Genomic DNA, 22144 nt, shown 5'->3' with positions numbered 1-22144 from the left:
AACCAAGAGACATAGGGGAAAACGCTCTGTTGACACAAACAGGTAGGTAAATCTAGGTAACAGCTCCGGTGAGGAAACTACTTGTAGTAATATCATTAACAACAATGAACCAGCGCCGCACATTCGATGGCGCTGGCTTTTTATCCGCCGCAAATGTTAATTGACCGCAGCTGCGCGGCCACCAGGCATGAAGCGGCTGCCTCTTCCCCCCCGGAGAAGGCACAGCCCGCCAAATAAGAGTGCAGGTACGCTCGCTCCTGTCCTGCAGAACGTCACAAATTTCCAGCTTTGATTTTTTTAAAACACGATTTTAAAAGTAAGAAATAAAAATTTTTGTGAACGAGCGTGAGGATATACAGTATGTACAGGATACGTGTGAAGCAGTCATGAACAATTGCCTGAACAATTGAGTGCGCAGGAGGTCCTTTCTTATTGACTGGGCTTCTAATCTCTAATTAGTTGGCAATTAAGTGATATTTTAGATGTTTTATTCAGGTGTTTTGGCTATTTTAGAATCTATTCACGACATCGCAAAGTGGGAAGATTACCGTTTTGGCCGTCATTGAATCTTTTCAGGGCGGCATTGCAAAGTAAGAAGACGGCTTTTTTATGTCGAACTAGGACTCAGTAATTAAAGTCTACACATGACGGCTTCATTGCTTAAAAACAAAACTTTTTCGTGCATGAAGCTGCTACTTGAGTCGGCATTTTGACCGCTATACACAGGGTCTATAACATGTACATTTTCTGTGGGGGATTTTTTTTTTCAGTGGCCGCTATAGGCAGGTGGCCGTTCTTTACAGGTGGCCGCTAAGACAGGTTTGACTGCAATTACAAACAATATTTAAGCAAAGTTGATGACTCGTGTCAGGGACCCTTCAATGGCATGAGGAGCTTTATGCAAACATGTCAAAAGGGAAGAACAATATATGCAGTCATTTTATTCAAGACAATCAAATGCTACCTCAGTGTTTATTATTAATTTGGGGGATTATTTCGTAAAAAATACAGACAACGAGTCAGCAGCACATAGGGTGCTTGATTCCACAGAACGATACAGTACAGGGCAAATGGACTGGTTTGTTATGTGCGGTATTGTATGTTCCATGAAAACCGAATCATAAGGAAACTGAGATTTGACTTCATATCCATTAGAATAGTCAGTGTACAGTTTGAACAGCATCTCTGGCAACACAAGTGAGTAACAAGATAAGTGTGACTTGCCTACAGTCAAGCATGGGTGTGGTAGCATCTCGTTGCGGGGCTGCACGAGTGCTGCTGATCCAGGTAAACATGAATTCCAGCATGTACTGTTTAATGAGGCATAACAGCATTGAATGCATTGTCTTCCTGAGAGTTCTTCCATCTTGGCCATTTAAAATGTCAGTAGCGACAAAACCAGCAATGTTTTCTGCTCTTTTGGAGTCTTTTGCTGAAATAATCCAGCCAAACATGGTGGTGGAAACATCACGGTGTTTGTGCTGTGTACATGTATGAGTACTGTGAAATTCTGACAAGCTGTACACCGACTACCCAAAAGTATATCCAACTTTACTTCTTGTATAACAGAATGCTTGCTGCTCAGTTTAGTGACGGGCAAACAGTAAAGACATGTCTGACACTGTACGTGCAATCATACGAACAAGAAGAATACCACACCAGCTGCTTTCCAAGTGTGGCAATGAAACGCAGACAGGTAAACACAGCCCCGGGCGTATACGGCGCTATGGCAGGAATGTGGAGACGGGATGGAAAACGTTATTCATTAAAGGAAACATTCCAGGTGTCAGCATGCACGATGCCAACTTTCTTCCTAGGAGACTGAATGCAACACTTTCTTTTCTTTCTTCCCCGTGCAGGAATCCCCAAGCCTAGGACACTTTCAGTCATCCGTCCATTCATTCATTTATTAATCATTTATTAATCGTTCATTTATTCATTCATCCCCATTCACCTGCCCATTCACTCATTCAGCCATCCATCCATTCATCTGCCCTTTCATTCACTCACTCATTCATTCATTCATTCATTCATTCATTCATCCATCCATCCATGCTCCCTTTCATTCATTCATTCATCCCCCCCATTCACTCACTCATTCATTCATTAAAAAAATGCTGGCTTTTCCTCTGTGGAAAGGCTGACGAGCACCTTCAGCTCACGCAAGCCTGACCCCTTCCGATTTATATCGGTACTGTAGGTGCTTCCTGTATTTCATTGTGGGAAGAGCGCATGACCATGAAATCCATTATGCAGGCTGCAGAAGGTCACCGTGTATTATAGATGTTTCTGTACTGTGATATTAGTGACTATCGGGCGGCATGGCTCAGGTTGCGGGTTGGAACCTCCTAGCTTCCAACACTTGTCCACTGGAGGAAAAGGCTTCTTGAGACGTCATCTGTACTTCTGTGAAGAAGGTGTCGGACGTTTCGCTTCTCATCCGAAGAGCTTCGTCAGCGAACTAATAAGTGCTGGTAGCTTAGGCCTTAAATACAGTAAGAGTCGGCGGAATTGCTGTGCCAACACACTCCTCCTATTGGTTCCTTACACTAAGCCTGGGCGGAGTACTGGTATAATCCTATCCTGCTATTAACATCTCCGATAAAAGGGAAGTGTCGCTCCCTGAATTGGGTATGAACGACTCTGATACTGGCTCGTTAGCTTCTATTGTTCTGGCTCGGCCCTGGCTTCACCTCATTTGCAAGACTAAAAGCTGTGGGTTTTGGTCTCAGTAACCTGCTGAACACAGGGTCCAAATTAAACCTCAAACCACCATTCCGATTCAATGATGGGTTCTGTTGTTTGACAAAAATAGCTTCCTTTACTCCTCTTTCAAACCATCTGTTTTCTTTGGCCAAAATCTTTACCTCGCTGTCCTCAAAAGAGTGATTGGTAGCTTTAAGGTGTAGATGTACTGCTGATTGAGAACCACTAGAATTGTCCCTGCGATGTTGATAAAGCCTTTTTTGGAGCAATTGCTTAGTTTCCCCAATGTAGTGCTCTTTGCATTCCTCATCTTTACAGTGGATGGAATAGACCACATTGCTTTGTTTCTGGTTTGGAGCCTTGTCTTTAGGATGCACTAATTTTTGTCTCAGGGTATTTACTGGTTTGAAATAGGTAGGAATTTTTTTCTTTTGGAGGACAGCGAGGTAAAGATTTTGGCCAAAGAAAACAGATGGTTTGAAAGAGGAGTAAAGGAAGCTATTTTATAGCTATTTTATAGCTTATTTTAATAATATTTTAATATTATTTTAATAAGACACAAGCCAGTGTCTTATTGTGCCGGTCCCAAGCCCGGATAAATACACAGGGTTGTGTCAGGAAGGGCATCCGACGTAAAACCTTTGCCAAATCAAATGTGATTGGGATTTATAATGCAGTTGAATGGACAAATACTCATATTTATTTTATGTCGTTTTTTTTAATTTTATTTTCATCATGACAGGTGAGACACTGCCTCACCTGCCACCCCTGACCACACGTCACTGCTAAACAGGTGCAGAAAGTATCTTTATTGCTACAGTGGAACCTTGGTTAGCATCATGAACACGTTCCAATGCTAACCAAAATGTGATACTCTAACCGAGGCAAGTGCCATAGGATGGCATGTAAAGCCCAATTGGTCAAAAGAGTGATTGGTAGCTTTAAGGTGTAGATGTACTGCTGATTGAGGACCACTAGAATTGTCCCTGCGATGTTGATAAAGCCTTTTTTGGAGCAATTGCTTAGTTTCCCCAATGTAGTGCTCTTTGCATTCCTCATCTTTACAGTGGATGGAATAGACCACATTGCTTTGTTTCTGGTTTGGAGCCTTGTCTTTAGGATGCACTAATTTTTGTCTCAGGGTATTTACTGGTTTGAAATAGGTAGGAATTTTTTTCTTTTGGAGGACAGCGAGGTAAAGATTTTGGCCAAAGAAAACAGATGCTTTGAAAGAGGAGTAAAGGAAGCTATTTTTGTCAAACAACAGAACCCATCATTGAATCGGAATGGTGGTTTGAGGTTTAATTTGGACCCTGTGTTCAGCAGGTTACTGAGACCAAAACCCACAGCTCTTAGTCTTGCAAATGAGGTGAAGCCAGGGCCGAGCCAGAACAATAGATGCTAACGAGCCAGTATCAGAGTCGTTCATACCCAATTCAGGGAGCGACACTTCCCTTTTATCGGAGGTGTTAATAGCAGGATAGGATTATACCACTACTCCGCCCAGGCTTAGTGTAAGGAACCAATAGGAGGAGTGTGTTGGCACACCAATTCCGCCGACTCTTACTGTATTTAAGGCCTAAGCTACCAGCACTTATTAGTTCGCTGACGAAGCTCTTCGGATGAGGAGCGAAACGTCCGACACCTTCTTCACAGAAGTACAGATGACGTCTCAAGAAGCCTTTTCCTCGATGGACAACTCCTGTACGACTGAGAGCCTACACAGACGCATTGTCCACTGGAGGCTTTTGAAATGATAAAACACTAAAAGTAACACAACTAAACCGTGTCAAAGCGCTTTGTGGGCCTTGGAGGTGGAAACGTGCTACACAAGTTAAAGACCATTTACCACATGCTGGCAGGTGCCGTGGTCCAAGTCACTCAGGCAGGGGGCGGGGCTTGTGCACTACAGTGAGCCACGTTCACGGTGGCTTCATCTTAGGTATGTCATCAGGAAATTTGCAAATTTACATAAGTAAATTTTAAAAATCATTGGGATTTATAATACAATGTAGCCGCAAGAGGACACAAGCCAGTGTCTTATTGTGCCGGTCCCAAGCCCGGATAAATACACAGGGTTGTGTCAGGAAGGGCATCCGACGTAAAACCTTTGCCAAATCAAATGTGATTGGGATTTATAATGCAGTTGAATGGACAAATACTCATATTTATTTTATGTCGTTTTTTTTTATTTTATTTTCATCATGACAGGTGAGACACTGCCTCACCTGCCACCCCTGACCACACGTCACTGCTAAACAGGTGCAGAAAGTATCTTTATTGCTACAGTGGAACCTTGGTTAGCATCATGAACACGTTCCAATGCTAACCAAAATGTGATACTCTAACCGAGGCAAGTGCCATAGGATGGCATGTAAAGCCCAATTGGTCCGTTCCCAAAAATATGAACACAAAACACATTTTCTAGACTATTATTAGTTTCACATGCAGAAACGACATATGAAAATTTAACCTTTATTGACAAACAACAACCAGAGAGGGGAGGACTGGAGGGGCAGGTGGAGGAGGGGATCGGGTGGAGGGGAGGCTATGGAGGGGAATCCCTCAACAAATAAAAGTTTGTTATGTGCACCATAATGGGCGGGGCGTACGCTAAACAATGTTCCACCATATTTATACTGGAATTCCATTGAAGTCATTCATCCATCTTCTACCACTTATCTGAGGTTGAGTGGTGGGGGCAGCAACCTGAGCAAGGAAGACTTCCCTCTCCCCAGCTACTTCATCCAGCTCCTCCCGGTGGATCCAGAGGCGTTCCCAGGCCAGCTGAGAAACATAGTCTCTCCAACGTGTCCTGGGTCTTCCCCGAGGCCTCCTACCGCTCGGACGTGCCCTGAACACCTCCCTGGGGAGGCATCCTGACTAGATGCCCGAGCCACCTCATCTGGCTCCTCTCAATGCGGACGAGCAGCGCTTCTACTCAGAGTTTCTCCCAGATGACCGTGCTTCTCACCTTATCTCTGAGGGAGAGCCCAGCCACCCTACGGAGAAAACTCATTTTAGCCGCTTGTACTGCTACCTTGTCCTCGTCTGGGGCTTCTATGCCCTGCTGGGTTCACCCATGACAAACAGGTCCTCGGTGAGGGACCAGACGTAGAGTGGCTTAGTAGATCCCTATGAAGAGACAAATCACTGGGCCAAGTTTTCCCTTGCCCAGACACGGGTCACCGGGGACCCCCTCTGGAGCCAGGCCTGGAGGCGGGGCACGATGGAGAACGTCTGGTCGCTGGGCCTACACCCATGGGGCCGGCCGGGCATGGCCCGAAGAGACGACATGGGTACCCCCCCTCCAGTGAGCTCACCACTCAGGGGGGTGGGGGGGGTGGGGTCGGGTGCAGAGTGAGCTGGGTGGCAGCCGAAGGTGGGAACCAAATACAACCAACCAAATAAAACCTAAGATGAGTATGCCTGCACGTATGTGTAGTTTCATTGAGGTGTGAAAAGAAGAAGATTTGACTCACCCAGCATGAGCAGCATCATCAAGACAGCCATGTTGGTCCTCAAAGTCCACACGATCACCCTGGATGCCACAAAAGAACACACAAATACTTTTTACAGTGGAACCAAGAAAATACTATTCCTTTTCATCTGAAGGACTTTGGTAGCCTGCAAGTTGAACAGAAGAGTCATCAATGAAATGATAACCAAGTCATTCATTTACCAATGTGGCATCAAACTGCCCTAATCATCACATCAATACACAACGCAGGGCATGTATGTGCACATGCTTGCCTTGAAATGTCGATGTTGATACAATCATGATACCGAGCACACATCCCAAGTAAAAAAGCTTCCATGACTGTTTTGAATTGAGGCTAGAAAGAAATGACCTTGATTGAAGGTAAACTTGCGTTGCAAGGTCACGATGCTGATGGCTGCCATCAGTGGCGAGCGAGAGAGCCTTTTGTGTGCACAAGCTCTGCAAACACACAGACTACTCAATGGGACCACAAGCCATAGAATACATTCGTGTGTGTGTGGAAACTCATGGCCAACAACACTTTGCATGGAATACTGACATGGAAAAGTACTTAGTTTTTGCAAACATGGTTGTTTTGTTATGAATGAAATACTGTTTAATATATCTTCTAATGTAAATACTACACTCGAATACACTGGAAGCAACAACTTCATTTTTACTTTATGATTTGGAGTGCATGAGAAAGTGGAAAGGAAAACATAGCTCACTTTGACCACACAGTTATTTATGACCAAGTATAACTCAACAACACAACCAATGTTGTAATAAGAAACAAACTGCTGAGTCAGCATTGATAGTGCGGATGAGTATGAAACTTAGAGAGATGGTGCATGAACCACAAAAGAAGTCATTTCATTTGTGAGGATCTGGATAAAAGATGCAGACACAGGACTTTGTTTTCACTAACTGATGGCATCAATGCAAACGTCCAACTCCCTGAGTGTCAACACCCTCCATGACCCACGAAGTAGTCCAATTCATAGGCCTACTAAATTGGCCCTCAATGAACCAGAAAGTAGTCTAACTAGTATTAAAGTAACCCTCAATGAAGCAGGAAGTAATGTAAAACTTACGCCCCCATGAACCTAGTGGTAGTAGTAGTACTACTACTACTACTACTACTACTACTACTAGTAGTAGTAGTAGTAGTAGTAGTAGTAGTAGTAGTAGTAGTAGTAGTATTAACAAGCCATGTTCTTCCACTGTGTTCCATTGAGTAATATTGTAGTCACCAATGTGAAATAGAACAAAATAGAAGTTTATTGGCACTGCTCTACAGGAGTAGAGTGAAATTCAGTGCAAAAACAAACTTCTCAGCACTGACAAATGAATCAGCAACCAAGGTCATGGATGGACGACGACACTGTTGTTACAATTTAACCAACTTACACCTTAGCTGCTGCACCAAGTCACGCTTCACTCTTCAAACAGCACAATAAGGCAATGGAACGAGTCATTCATACTCGGCAATGGAACGAGTCATTCATACTAGGTAATGGAACACCTCATACATCCTCTGCAATGGAACGAGTCATTCATACTAGGCAATGGAACACCTCATACATCCTCTGCAATGGAACGAGTCATTCATACTCTCCAATGGAACGAGTCAGTCATACTCTCCAATGGAACAAGTCATTCATGATCAGCAATGGAACATCTCATACATTGTCTTCGATGGAATGAGTCATTCATACTCTGCAACGGAACAAGTCAGTCATACTCAGCAATGGAACATCTCCTACATTCTCTTCGATGGAACAAGTCATTCATACTCTGCAATGGAACACCTCATACATCCTCTGCAATGGAACGAGTCATTCATACGAGCAATGGAACAAGTCATTCATACTCGGCAATGGAACGAGTCATTCATACTAGGCAATGGAACACCTCATACATCCTCTGCAATGGAACGAGTCATTCATACTCTCCAATGGAACGAGTCAGTCATACTCTGCAATGGAACGAGTCATTCATACTCGGCAATGGAACGAGTCATTCATACTCTGCAACGGAACAAGTCATTCATGATCAGCAATGGAACATCTCATACATTTTCTTCGATGGAACAAGTCATTCATACTCTGCAATGGAACAGGTCAGTCATACTCTGCAATGGAACGAGTCATTCATACGAGCAATGGAACAAGTCATTCCAGCATAGATACTCACGTGTGGTCAGGTCAGGTGTGTCTGAACACTAGCAGTGTGTGTCATGTAAAGGCCTCGTAGTGCAATGTGTGTGTTTACGCATGCATGCACATGTGGTGCGTGAAAGTGTAAAACAAACTTCAGAGCGGTGTACAAACAGAGGGAACACCGCCAGCCAATGGGAATGCCAAGTGGCCGCCATCGCCCCGCCCTCCAGCTCAGCCCTCCCTGGTTCCCTCCGGCCGGGCGCCTGGGCGCTGGGGTGAATGGACAGCTATTCTTATTCTAATTGTCACTCTGAGGGCCACTGGCTGAAAGAGGGGAACGGTCTCCAGGCTGCTGGAATGCATCAAAGCCTTTCTTCTCCCAGGAAAGAGTGAAGACCAGTGAAGAAGAGTAAAGAGGCCACAGGGAATGACTCAGAGAAAAGACAGGGTGATTGCAGCATATATGAGGAGTGCTTATGTGCTAATTTAGGTTATTTTCCACCCCTTTGGGTGGTGTTAAAAAAATAAAAATAAAAAAAGTCACCATTAGCCATGGTTTGCATGGTGGCCTAGTGGCTAGCACGTCAGCCTCACAATCAGGAGATCTGTTTGGTACTTTGGCGTCCTCCTGCATTCCAAAAACATGCATGTTGGGTTCACTGGAGACTGGAAACTGTGAGGGCGAATGGTTGTTTGTAAACATGTGCCCTGCTATTGGCTGGTGACCAGTACAATGTGTCAGCTGGGATAGGCTCCAGCATACCCATCATCCTACTGAGGACAGGCGCTATAAAACATGGATGGATGGACCAAGAAGCAATTTTAGCCAATAACAAGCTTGAAATCTTTATGGGAAAAAGGTCAACTGCTAGGAGTTTGCTTCATTTGAAATGTCAACAATACAATAAAACAAAAGCAAATGGAAGCAAAGGAAGAAAATGTGACAAAATTATGATTTTTTTTGCTTATATCCATCCATCCATCCCTCTTCTATGCTGCTTATCCTCATTAGGGTCTTGGGGGTATGCTGGAGCCTATCCCAGCTGAGAGGCGGGGTACACCCTGGACTGGTGGCCAGCCAATGGCAGAGCACATATAGGATAGGATTGTACTTTATTAATCCCACAGCGGGGAAATTCACTTGTTACAGCAGCAAGCAAGATACGCAAGTAAAGAGTGCAAAATAAGGTAAGATAAAATATAGGTATAAAAGATATAAAAAGTACTTATTACATATAGGCCAACAACACTCACATTCATACCTATGGACAATTTGGAGTTGCTAATTAGCCTAAAATGCATGTTTTTGGAATGTGGGAGGAAACCGGAGTACCCGGAGAAAACTCACACAACCACCAATTGAAACCAGGTCTTCCCGATCTTCTGACTGTGCAGCCAACATGCTAACCACCGTGCAGACCTTTTTAAAACGGCCACACACTCATGAGATCAGGAAGACCTGGTTTCAATTGGTGGTTGTGTGGGTTTTCTCCGGGTACTCCGGTTTCCTCCCACATTCCAAAAACATGCACGTTAGCTTCATTGGAGACTCTAAATTGTCCATGATTGGTTGTCTATGTGCCCTTTCATTGGCTGGCAAGCAGTCCAGGGTGTAACCCGCCTCTCACCCCAAGTCAGCTGGGATAGGCTCCAGCATACCTGCGACCCTACTGATAACAAGGGCCATAGAAAATGAATGAATGAATATACTGTATATTATGACGTGTTTATATACTGTGTATGCATACAGAAAGCATTTCAATACCTAAATAATACTTGCACATGTATTATTTCTACTTGTAATATACAGTATTTATTCTGTCATCACATAAGTACATACAGTATCAATACCTAAATGATACTTGCACATGTATTATTTCTATTTGTAATATACAGTACTTATTCTGTAATCACGAGTACATACAGTATCAATACCTAAATGATACTTGCACATGTATTATTTCTACTTGTAATATACAGTACTTATTCTGTCATCACATGAGTACATACTGTATCTCATTTAGGTGATAAAACTAGGTAGCGTCCTGCACAGAATCGACAGGTGAAATAATGAGCCCAGAGATGAGGACGTGAAAGGAGGAGAATGTTTGGAGGCCATCAGAGATGTTCTTTGGTGGTGGCACACGTCTTACAAATGCTTACAAATAAATCAATACTTGATGGGGATGGACAGAAATAAAGGAGAGAAGTGTGGGCCTCGTCAAGCCATGAAGGATGAATGCATGCCACCATCCAATGGAAGAGGAGGACACATTTGAAGAAGCCTTCATGCTTGTTGGCTGCAGCCATTGAATGAAAAAAGTGTCACGAGATGCCAGCAAATCTCGTAAGACGTTTGTGTTGTTTGTCATGTCACCAGCAGCAAGTGTGATTATAGCCATAGAGCTAGAGAGCACAGGAGAGGGTCTGGCTGCTCACTGAGGAAGAAAGGCAGAGACAAAGAGATGAGTGATGTGCATGCATGAGTGCCATTGGGCCAACAAAACAGAAACACCAGAGAACAAAAGGTGCTTTCACATTCACAGCACTTGGCTCATGTGACCTTCAACCCCTGGTAAAGACGGAGACGGTGCAGAAAGAGGCGGGTTCTACCACAACTCTTGAAATAAGACTTGACAGTCAATTAAATACTTTATACTGAAATATTGCATGAATGAACATGTTCTTTTGTAAAAATAAAAGAATCATTCGACTGTAAGTCATGACATCAACCAATATGTTTTCAATGTCGATACTGATACCGATTTTTAGTAGTTTCAGCAGATATTCATTTGCAGTAAAAGTGAAAATATTGGCAACAAAATTTTGAAGAATACACTATCCAAATTTGTACCAATTTTATGTCAGTTTTTGTTGCTTATTCCATGCAGTACAATTCATCACAGTACTATGCATAGTAGTGTGTACTAGTGTGGCTATAGTATTATCAGCAGACATTTACTTGGGCCCGGGTCGCCAGGGCAACAGTCTCAGTAGACTGTAGTCCAGTAGTCCAGACTTCCCAGCCACCTCTCCCAGTTCCACTAGGAGGACCCCAAAGCGATCCCAGGCCAGCTGTGAGACATAATCCTTCCAGCGTGTCCTAGGTCTGCCCCGGGGCCTTCTCCCTGATGGGCATGCCCAGAACACCTCACCAGGGAGGCTTGTGACTATCCGGATGCTCAAGCCACCTCAACTGGCTCCTCTCCATTTGAAGGAAAGGCAGCTCTATTCTCCCAACATTGGGTTGAGGGTGTGCCGCCACGACTGGCACAAACCACAGTGCCAATCGGTTGCCTCAACAATGGAGGCACGGAATACGGCCCATTCGGATTCGATATCCTGGTCCTCCACTGGGATGCAGGAGAAGCGCTGCCGCAGGTGAGAACTGAAGATTCGATGAACAAGAGACTCTGCCAGATGTTCCCAGGACACCCTCGCTACATGTTTGGGTCTCCCAGGTTTGTCCGGCATCCTCCCCTCCATCTAACCCAACTCACCACCTGGTGGTGATCATTTCACAGGTCAGTCCCGCTCGTCACCCGCATACCGATTTGGACGTACTGTAGGTCCATCATAGACCTGCGGCCTAGGGTGTCCTGGTGCCAGGTGCACTTGTGGACATCCTGATGTTGGAACATGGTGTATGTTGTGGACAAACTGGTTCGCACAGAAGTTGAATAACATTACAATGTATGGGTTCAGATCAGGGAGGCCATTCCTCCCAATCATGCCCCTCCTGCTCACGTTGTCATGCCCACATGGACTTTGAAGTCTCCCAGTAGAACTACAGAGTCACCAGCAGGGGTGGTCTACAGCAACCTTCTGATAGACTCCAAGAAGGCTGGCTACTCTGAACTGCCGTTGGCCACGTACGCACAAATGACAGTCAGGACCCTTTTCTCAACCCTCGCTCACCAGGGATGACTCCAACACGGAGGCACCACGGGGGTGGCATCATGTCCGTGAGAAAGGAGATTTTTCTTTCATGACGTCATGAAAAGATTCAACTTGATTGTGATCATAAACATGCACCACCGCCATAGCATCATTACAAATTACACCTGACAGACCCTATTTGTGCATTCCTAGCAATCAATGTCATGTTTGTCTTACTCACATACTGCAAGCCTGTTTTCCAACTAGTCTGCAGGTCTTTCAAGGTTAAGACTGCAGCTGAACTTCAACAAAAAAGATAAAGATAAGAAGTGCGTGTCGGAGGCCAGACAATGCCAAGGAATCTGGGGACTGTAGCCCAAACAATCCCAGGCTCCCAAATCGCTGAATAAAAAAACCAGGATAAGCCCACATCTGCTTGTATGAACTTGTGTACACATCAAATGAAGGCCTTGAGCTTCAGGCAGCAAAGCGGCTGGCGGCAGCGTAAAAGGTGGAGGTGTCATAAAAGGAGTTGGAAAGAGAAACAGGATGGGATGACTGAGGTGAGATCATGGAGGAAGGATTCTCAAGAATCCAAATCCCTAGATAGAAAACTCTAGAAGACAGGAACAAGTCATGTTGGTCTCCATAGCGTGCAAGCTAAGCGCTAGTTAAAGAGTAACCAGCAGGGTGTGTCAGCTGGTATCTTTAGCAGAGACAAAGAGCACAGGACTGTAAAGTGATATTACGGTCAAAAAGTCACTGCTAGTACGCCACAACATGATTACCAGAAAGTCTGGCTTTTCCACGGGATGTCGTACCATCTAGTATGCTACCAAGCCACAATAATGATACAATAAAGATTCAAGATTCAAGAGTTTTATTGTCATATGCATAGTAAAACAGGCAGTTATACTATGCAATGAAATTCTTATTCTGTTCATTCTCCCAAGAAAAGAAAGAAAACACAAGAAAAAGAATAAGAACATAAGAAACATAAATACCATTATAAGAAACATAAACACCAATAAATTAAGCAACAACAAAAAACAGAAGAGACATTAATGCAGATAAATAATACAAATAAATCAATAAATGAGTAAATAAAAGTGCTATGAGTGTGTGCGTGTGTTGCGTGCGGCGTGTGTGAGTGCTTCGTTGAGAAGCCTGATGGCCTGTGGGTAAAAGCTGTTTGCCAGCCTTGTGGTCCTGGACTTCAAACTCCTGTAGCGTCTGCCTGACGGTAGGAGTGTGAATAATGAGTGTTGTGGATGTGTGCTGTCCTTGATGAGGTTGTGTGTTCTTCGTAGGACTCTAGTTTTATAAATGTCTTGCAGTGAGGGGAGGGCTGCCCCAACAATGTTCTGTGAGGTCTTGATCACCCGCTGGAGTGCCTTCCTATCACGTGTTGTACAGTTACCGTACCAAACAGTGATGGAGGCGGTAAGGACACTTTCGATGGTGCATGTCTATGCGGCTCCTTTTCCCTTGTTCTTGGGTCGATGATCATCTCTTTAGTCTTATCTGTATTGAGAAGGAGATTGTTATCATGACACCAAGCTATGAGGTCCGCCACCTCTCTTCTGTATGACGTTTCAACACCACCAGTGATCAGGCCGATGACTGTAGTGTCATCTGCAAATTTAATGATGCTGGTGTTGTTCTGGGAGGCCACGCAATCATAGGTGAAGAGCGTGTAGAGGAGCGGACTCAGCACACACCCCTGTGGGGTCCCAGTGCTCACAATTCTTGAGCTGGATGTGCGATTGTGGACTCTGACTGACTGGGGCCTGCCTGTTAGAAAGTTAAACACCCAGTTACAGAGGGAGGGTGACAGGCCAAGTGTGAGGAGCTTATTTGTGAGTTTGTGGGGGCTGACTGTGTTAAAAGCAGTTAAATAATAATAATAATAATAAAATAAAATAATAATAAACAATTAAAAAAAAAACATATCTGCTGCATACCTAGCCTTGACTCTGGTATTTTAGTCATGTGATCAAGTAAAAAAACAAAGCTACCGTAGCTGCCAATTAAGACAAGGTGCAGCAATAAATCTATAAATAAACTGCCGTCAATCGGGAAAACAGAGGTGATTGATAACAGCTTCACGGAGCACCTGCAGCCTCGCTACATGATGCCTATAATCAATAAAACGATGCCCGCATGCCCTGTTCTCATACCTCCTGTTGCTTACTGCTGTTCTCTGAGTAGGAGCACATGGTCAAGCATTCCACACGACAAAAGTCATCAAAGGATGCAAGATTCCTGCTGATATTGGATCCATATCAGTATCGGCCGATATTCAAGGCTGCAATATTGGAATTGTATCAGAACTGAAAAAGTTATCGTTATCGGGACAACCCTTGGTACGTAAACGTGCCATTAAATGTTCATTTATGGGAATTGATATGCAGGTAGAACTAAAATGGTCAAATCAAACATTTTGGGATTTACATGATTTGTATTCCTTTTGGAATGGATTAATGATGCGACTCGAGGTGCCACTCTTTAGCTTATGCACACAACGTGCGCGCACACACGCACACATGGTGCTTTGGCGACATAACCACATGACATATTGCTAACCCTAACCCAGACATGATCATTCTTCTTTTGTGTGGAAAGGAAAAGCTGCACTTTGTTGGAATGTGGCCCATCATCCACAATCCTTACGTGAGACATGAACACACACGTTTCTTTTCTGTGCCTTCTAAAAGACAAAAAAAAAAACAGCTAAAAAGAGGCAGCTCAGAATGCACAAAATGGGATGAACCTATTCCGCCTATAAAGCTTCTAAAAAAACTCCAAAAGGCACCAACAAGGCTTCACTCCCATAATGTAAGCTGCATATTAGCCACATTGTCATTATTACTGTTATTAACATTGTTACGCCCAAGAACTATGTTCCTGCAGCCAGCTAGACACCTGGAGCTGACACATTTCACCTGTCACTGACAAAACAGTGGAAGAGATCATCTGCAGTCTGGGTCCATCAACGTGCTGCCTTGATGAGTTACCCACTACATTTCTAAAGTCTGTGCTGAACAGTTTGCTACCACAACTCATTCATCTAGTTAACATCTCACTTCAGATTTGAACATTTCCAAAGGCCCTAAAAACTGCTGTCAAGCCTCTTCTGAAGAACAGCAGTCTTGATGCCACAGTACTGAACAACTACTGGCCCATTCAAAGCTGCCATTCTTGGGAAAAGTCTGAGAAAAGGTTGTATACCAACAGCTTACTAACTTTCTCCTCTTTAACAATGTGTTTGATACTTTCCAATCAGGCTTTAGCACTGACACAGCTCTGATCAAGGTGGCAACTGATATCCATCTGAACACAGATGCAGGCTCACTGCATTTCTCACTTTTAGTTCTGCTGGACCTGAGCGCTGCATTTGACACAGTTGACCATGTGATCTTATTACAGAGGTTAGAAAACTGGGTGGGAATCTCTGCTACTGCTCTAAACTGGTTCAAATCATATCTGGAGGATAGGAAGTACTTTGTTGGAATTGGTAACTGTGTCTCAGACCAAATGGCTATGACCTGCGGGGTTCCCCAGGGATCAATCTTGGGATCTCTATTGTTCAATTTCTACTGCCTCCTTTAGGCCGGATAATACGCAGCTGCAATGTGTCCTATCATAACTATGCAGACCACACTCAGCTCTACGGTGAACATGGTCCTACATGTGTACTTTTGTCACTGCATCAAACAGATCAGTGTGTGCATGAAAAACAAGTTTCTCCAGCTAAACTCAGACAAAAGTGAAATCATTGTCTTTGGCCCACAGAAGCAAAGAGAAAGTCTTACTGGCCACCTTGAGATTCTTTCTCTAAAACCTAATCATCAGGTTAGAAATCTAGGGGTAATAATGGACTCAGATCTAAACTTTAACAGCCACATTAAATCAATGCCTTCATCACATTTTTACCATCTAAAAACATTGCCAAGATCACAGGAATAGTGTCTAAGCCACATTTAGAGAGACTAATCCATGCCTTTGTGTCCAGCAGGCTGGACTACTCTAATGCCTTCTCACCGAGCTCTCTACACCAGCTGGTAAACAGCTGTAGTAGATCCACGATGCTGCTGCTCGAGTCCTGACTAGAACCAGGAAATCATATTAGTCCAGTACTCAGGTCTCTGCACTGGCTTCCTGTCGCTTAGAGAGTAGACTTTAAAAACAGCTGTGCTTGTGTACAAGTCTTTTCATGGTCATGCTCCAAAGTACATCTCTGACATGTTAGAGCCACATAAACCATCTCCAGCCCTGAGAAGCTCAGGGAGGGGTCTCCTGTGGGTGCCCAGAGTCAGGACTAAACACGGTGAGCTGCGTTTTGGTTTTATGCTGGAACAATCTTCCAGAAGATGTGCGACAAGCCTTTGGCAATGTTCAAATGCAAGCTGAAAACACTTCTCTTCAACTGTGCATTTGACAGCTGAACTGTTTTATCTGCACTTTTCATTTTTATTGATTTAGTTTTTAATGGAATGATTTATGGAATTTTATCGAATGATTTTAGGCTGATTTTATGTTTTTATGGAATGATTTTCTGAAATGATTTTACTCTTTTCCTTTTTGTGTACAAATGCTGCTCGAAATAAACTTGCCTTGCTTTACTGGCGGCGTAGTGACATCTTGCCACACCACAGCGGCTAGCGACTAGCTTCACCACACACTCGCTCACAACGCCTCAGGCCACTAGCCAAAGGTAACATACATATTGGAGCTGCCACCACTGCTGCTTGTGTTTTTGTTTTTTACGCTAGCTGTAGCATTCCTTTCTATGTTGCTATGTGACATTAATGCACTCGGGAAGGAAGTACCCAAAATACTACAAGTATTCCATGTTATCATGACTGTACCTGGTACGACATGCTCACAGCATGGATAGAAAACCACTAAACCTTGTTGGAGCTTTTTGGAGGTGTTTTCATAGCGGCCTTTCTAGGCGGTATAGGTGTGTCCCATCATGTGCATCAATGACCTGCCTCTTCATCTGTTTTATATCTCTAGAAGGCACGGAAAAGAGAAAGATGTGTGTTCATGTCTCATGTAACGATTGTGGATGATGGGCAACATTCCAAAAAGTGTACAATGTTTACATCAACAAATGGTAGTCCTAAATAAATAAATGAAGTGATAAGCGCCACACCAGCACAATGTCAAAGATCCTGTCCATGACAGGAACGCTCTGCTCTGTTTGATAAGTGCAAAAACACCATTCAAAGATCCTCTATGCAGTATGTATATAGTACAAAGTGGAAGGGTGTGGTACCTGAATCACATCATAGAAAAGGTTCTGGCTGCTAAGTACAACATTACTTCAATGACGTCCACCAGATGATACATAGAGTAATACACGTGTACAGTGCATAGTTATTAGGACCAATTTCCTCAATCCATTCCATTTCTATTCATGAGGTTGTAAATTAATTCAATCACTGTTACGCCCAATGAATTGCTATTAACAAATTTTAATGAAATTCACCCACAATAAATTCATGTTGTTTTTTTTTACCCAGCCCTAACAGTTAGATTCCAGCACCTGCGCTCCATTTCCATCAGGAGCTTTGGGTGGTTACAACAGTTTTCATACTTGCTTTGCATTTTGTGTTCTTTTGCTCAACATCATCTTTGTGGAAGCCACTAAGGTACACATGCAGCCACATCACATGACTGGCATCGCGTCTCATGCACTTCCATTACTAATGGCCGCTTATCACACTGCACAGGAACAACCAACCACCTTGATATCAACCAACCTACCACAACCATGTCAGCTCATATTTTCCAATAATAATCATAATAATAATAGCATTTATAAATATAGTGACTTTCTCATTTTTCTACCAATTCTGTTCCATTCCAGCCATTCCATTGTCATGTTATTTGTCTATATGAGAGTGCCATATTGGCTTTACAAACCGGATAGATATCAAAATGATCATTTACACAATGAAAAGAGAATTTCACATGTTCTTGTAGCCATGTGACCATCTATTAGTGACATCAAACAAAGCATGGAATTCTTAAAAACTGCTACCAACAACAAACTAATCATGGTTTCCTATGGAGACGTTTTTATTATCTTGTTCTTTATTTGCAAACTGTCAATTTAGCATCATTGGCCATGATGTACATGTTTTGTTTCTTTATATTTCAAGTCAAGTATGTGTATATCATTGGGAGCGGCGTTACGATACATACAAACAGTATGAAAGGAAAGCAGTATAGTACGTCACAGAGAGCAGTCATCTTTCCAGCACTGCTCCAACATCCAACTGATAGCATAGCTAGTTAGCTACGTCCGTGCAGCTCGTATGGCCGAGATGTTGATGTGAACCAAGAAATGTTGTAGCAGACTTGTAGATTTATATACAGATGCGCCAAAACGTTGCTCTAGTTTGATTGACTCTGTAGGGACTTATTTCAGGAGCAAAATGCCAACGAAAGGGTTGAAAAACGTAGTCGCACGTGTGCTCCCTTTTATTTTTTTCTACTCGCATGCAGTCTATTTCTAGACGCATATGCCAATGAAATGCTGGCACTGTACAGACGCGTCTTCATTTGCCATTCCCTCATCTGCTTTCCCTTCTTGTTCATGCTGGATGGGTGGAGTCACGTGACTACACACGCTGGGAATGAACACAGCATACCAGCACACACAGTCAAAACAGACAAAAATGACTTTTATTTTTTAATCACCGAATTTATCGACATGGGCAAAATGACGTCGGTTATCGTTGCAAATTTCGGTAATGGTAAATTTTTGATATATCGCCCAGCCCTAACTTATAGCGGTATAAAGGATGGTTGATGACGTATATTTCAGTGTATTTGAGCAAGGCTGGAGACAAAGACGAGGAGGTACTGCTATGATATACCAAGTGGTTTGGTTTGGATGGAGCACGTAAGAGACTTAATTTGCAAACGGCGACGGCAAAGGTAGGAACACGGCAAATTTGTTCTACCATCTCAAGCGCAAACACATAGTTGTCATGAAGCGTGAGACAGCGTCAGCTAGCGAGCGCTTACCAAGTCAGACATAAAGAACACTTTTGCTCACAGCCTTCCTCACGACACGAAACGTCAATGTTGGCATGAACTGACTATTATTTTTTTTATTATCTTTTATTTTAAATTTGCACTTGCTACTAAAGTGTAATTCTGAATACTTGCACTCATCTACTTTGGTACTACTTACTAAATGCAGTTTGCCAAACAATCAATAAATGTGCTTTACAACATGAGACACGTGCATTTCATGATGTGGGCTCAGGTTTGTAGATTTTTAATGCAGGCCTCCACTGAATGTTATCATATGGTCATATGGTAATACACGCCAAGGTCCATATCGCCCAGTCCTTGTTTTCACAGTGCTTAACTTCTTTTTACACTTAACCTTAAAATGTGACTTGAAACATTCCATGTACACTTAACTCATTCAATCCCAGGCATTTTTCAAAAGACAACCCCTTCACAGAATATTGTGTTCTATATATGGCTACATCAACATCACCCTACCAAAAAAAAGATTTGACTCCAGTCTTCGACCCTGGAACAGACTATTTGTATTGGCATTGTTTCCTATGGGAACATGACATCAAATGTTCCAAGTACTCGTGGATGGTCTTAACCCTTCAGGTTAGAGCTGACGTGAGCAGCAGGGTGCAGGGCTGGGTTCTTGAGCTGATTAAAGCTAGACTAAGCCTTGGAAGGCCCCTGGCAACCCTCAGAGGTTCACCATAGCGCAGCAGAGAGCAAATGCAAAGAAGTGATGAGAAAGATCATAGGAGTCTGCGAGGCTGAAATTACAGCGACTTGCTGCATTCCATCTTGGAACAAGTGTGTGTTCCACTTTTTCTTTTCAGCTCAAGTAGAAATTCTGAGCCCTTCTCTCCATTAATCTGTGCTGCTGCTAATCTGGCAGGAATGTGTGTGTCAAAAACCTGCCTTGCAGCCAAGCAGGTACTCTGCACACATAAATCATGCATAAATATGACATTTTGGCAGGCCATCGTACCAGGCATGGTTCCAATATTTGACAAATAACGGCATTACTCGAGACAGCATGACGTCCTTCCACAATAAAACATGTGTATTACTAGTTGAAATCCAAGTATGTATGTCAGCATGATATTTATTTTACACAAATCATCTTGCATCTCATTACGTCAAACAGGTGCCACGAATCACATGACGTGTTTACACCTGGACACTTGAACACTTGAACACTGATATCAGTTTGGAGCTGACGTCACGTCAATTAGCTTAGCACCACAAACACCAGAAGACAGATACAAGTGCATAAAGCTGTAAAAACAAGTTTGAATGTGTAGCAAAGCTATGTTGAAGGATGCTCGAATGTTCGGCGTACAGCAGGAGACCCCACGTGACTCTTGAACGTCAATCACAAGTGTTACGTGTGGAACTTGGAATTGTGTACTTGTTGGCTGGCGGAGATCTTCAATGAAGTGTTAGCATTTTTCCCCTACCGGTTAGCTGCCTTTCCACGCACACGCTCCTCTCTCTGTTCTTTCCACGCACACGCGTCCCCCGTTGGGAGCTCGGTATCCGGTCTGCAGCGCTGCTGGACGGCTCAGGACGGCGGAGTAGGAGCTCTTGGCAGCGGCCGGCAGCGGTGTGCAGTCCCCGGGGAAGAGGGCGCAGGTAAGCCCCTTGAAAGTACACGACCCCACCCAGTACTACGAGGCCACGCCCACTCCTCCAGGTAAAGATAACGCACATATTCCCCAGAAGATAGATCCTTATTTGTATATTTGGAAAACAAACACAGAAAGGTTTTGTGTATTATGTGCAATTTGTGTTCTATGAGAACATAGCGAATAAAGGATACAAATCATCGCTGCCACTTTTGTACCCTGTTTTGTGTTTTCCTTTTATTTCCTGGTCATGGCTCTTATTTTGTATCGTCTGTTTCCTGTTTTGCACCATGGGCAGCAACTTTACAATTCCTTTGTCAACTCTGAGCGCAGCTGGTGCTGATTGGGTTGAGCATCTACTGAGTTCAGCTGCAAGCTTCTTGCCTGGTTGTAGCGCGTGCCTTCTGCTAGTTTGGGTTTTTCCTGCTCGGCTTCGACCTCGTCTCTGCATCTTGGGGTCATCATGCTAGACATGACTGTGTCAGGGTTCAACTGTGACCATCACAAAACCTTTTTGAATGCACAAGCAATATTATTTTAACATTCTTAACTTGAATTCAAGTGTAAAAAGAAGTGTACCCACCCTAAACTTAGGGTGACCAAGGCTGTGACAAACATGCTGAAGTGGTGTACCTGGGAGGCCAGTCTCATCACACAAAGACTAGCCGTATTGTATTGTTCACTTTCCTCTTCAAACACAGCTTACTGGTGACGGACACAAACACGCTAGGGTGCAGGCTAAGAAACAGGATAACAGATTCAGGCTAAATGTTTAGGGTAACTAGTTAAGGCTAACTGGTTCAGGCTAATAGTTCAGGCTGTATTGTATTTGTACTTTATTTATCCCACAGCGGGGAAATTCACTTGTTACAGCAGCAAGCAAGATACGCAAGTAAAGAATACATAGTGACTACAACATGTTTTAGGTGGTGCAGGTGTTGTAGAGCCTGACAGCGGTCGGTATGAAGGACCTGTGGAACCTCTCCTTCTTACACCGTGGGTGTAACAGTCTGCTGCTGAAGGAGCTGCTAAGGGAACCCACAGGCTTATAGTTCCGGCTAATAATTCAGGCTAACTGGTTTAGGCTAATAGTTCTGGCTGACTGGTTCAGGCCATAGACATACTGTACTGTATATACTAGATGCCGCATCGAGCGCTGAGCCCTACGTCAACGTCGCCGCCATATTGGATGTGTCAAGGCTGCGCTGTAAATGAATACAAGTAAATGTACTTACTTTCATAAA

At 43.6% G+C, this 22144-nt stretch overlaps 1 protein-coding gene across 2 annotated transcripts in view; it reads right to left on the bottom strand.

The window, feature by feature from the left end:
• Positions 1-20902, bottom strand: part of lamb2l (laminin, beta 2-like) — a 78633-nt gene extending 57731 nt beyond the window's left edge. Inside the window, exons 1-2 of one of the 2 annotated variants that reach the window (XM_054776613.1) lie at positions 20733-20902; positions 6189-6247 (exon numbers count right to left, since the gene is read on the bottom strand). In XM_054776613.1, coding sequence (XP_054632588.1) covers positions 6189-6219 — 31 coding nt within the window. In that variant the 5' untranslated portion in view covers positions 6220-6247; positions 20733-20902. Of the gene's footprint in view, positions 1-6188; positions 6248-8383; positions 8476-20732 lie in introns of those variants that run through there. The other variant, XM_054776620.1, reaches the window with a different exon arrangement.
• Between the last annotated feature and the right edge of the window lie 1242 nt (positions 20903-22144).

Source organism: Dunckerocampus dactyliophorus, chromosome 1 (assembly GCF_027744805.1).
Source record: "Dunckerocampus dactyliophorus isolate RoL2022-P2 chromosome 1, RoL_Ddac_1.1, whole genome shotgun sequence".
NCBI classification, from domain to species: domain Eukaryota; kingdom Metazoa; phylum Chordata; class Actinopteri; order Syngnathiformes; family Syngnathidae; genus Dunckerocampus; species Dunckerocampus dactyliophorus.
The sequence above is the reverse complement of the archived record's forward strand: the minus strand, read 5'-3'. Positions and strand labels throughout refer to the sequence as shown.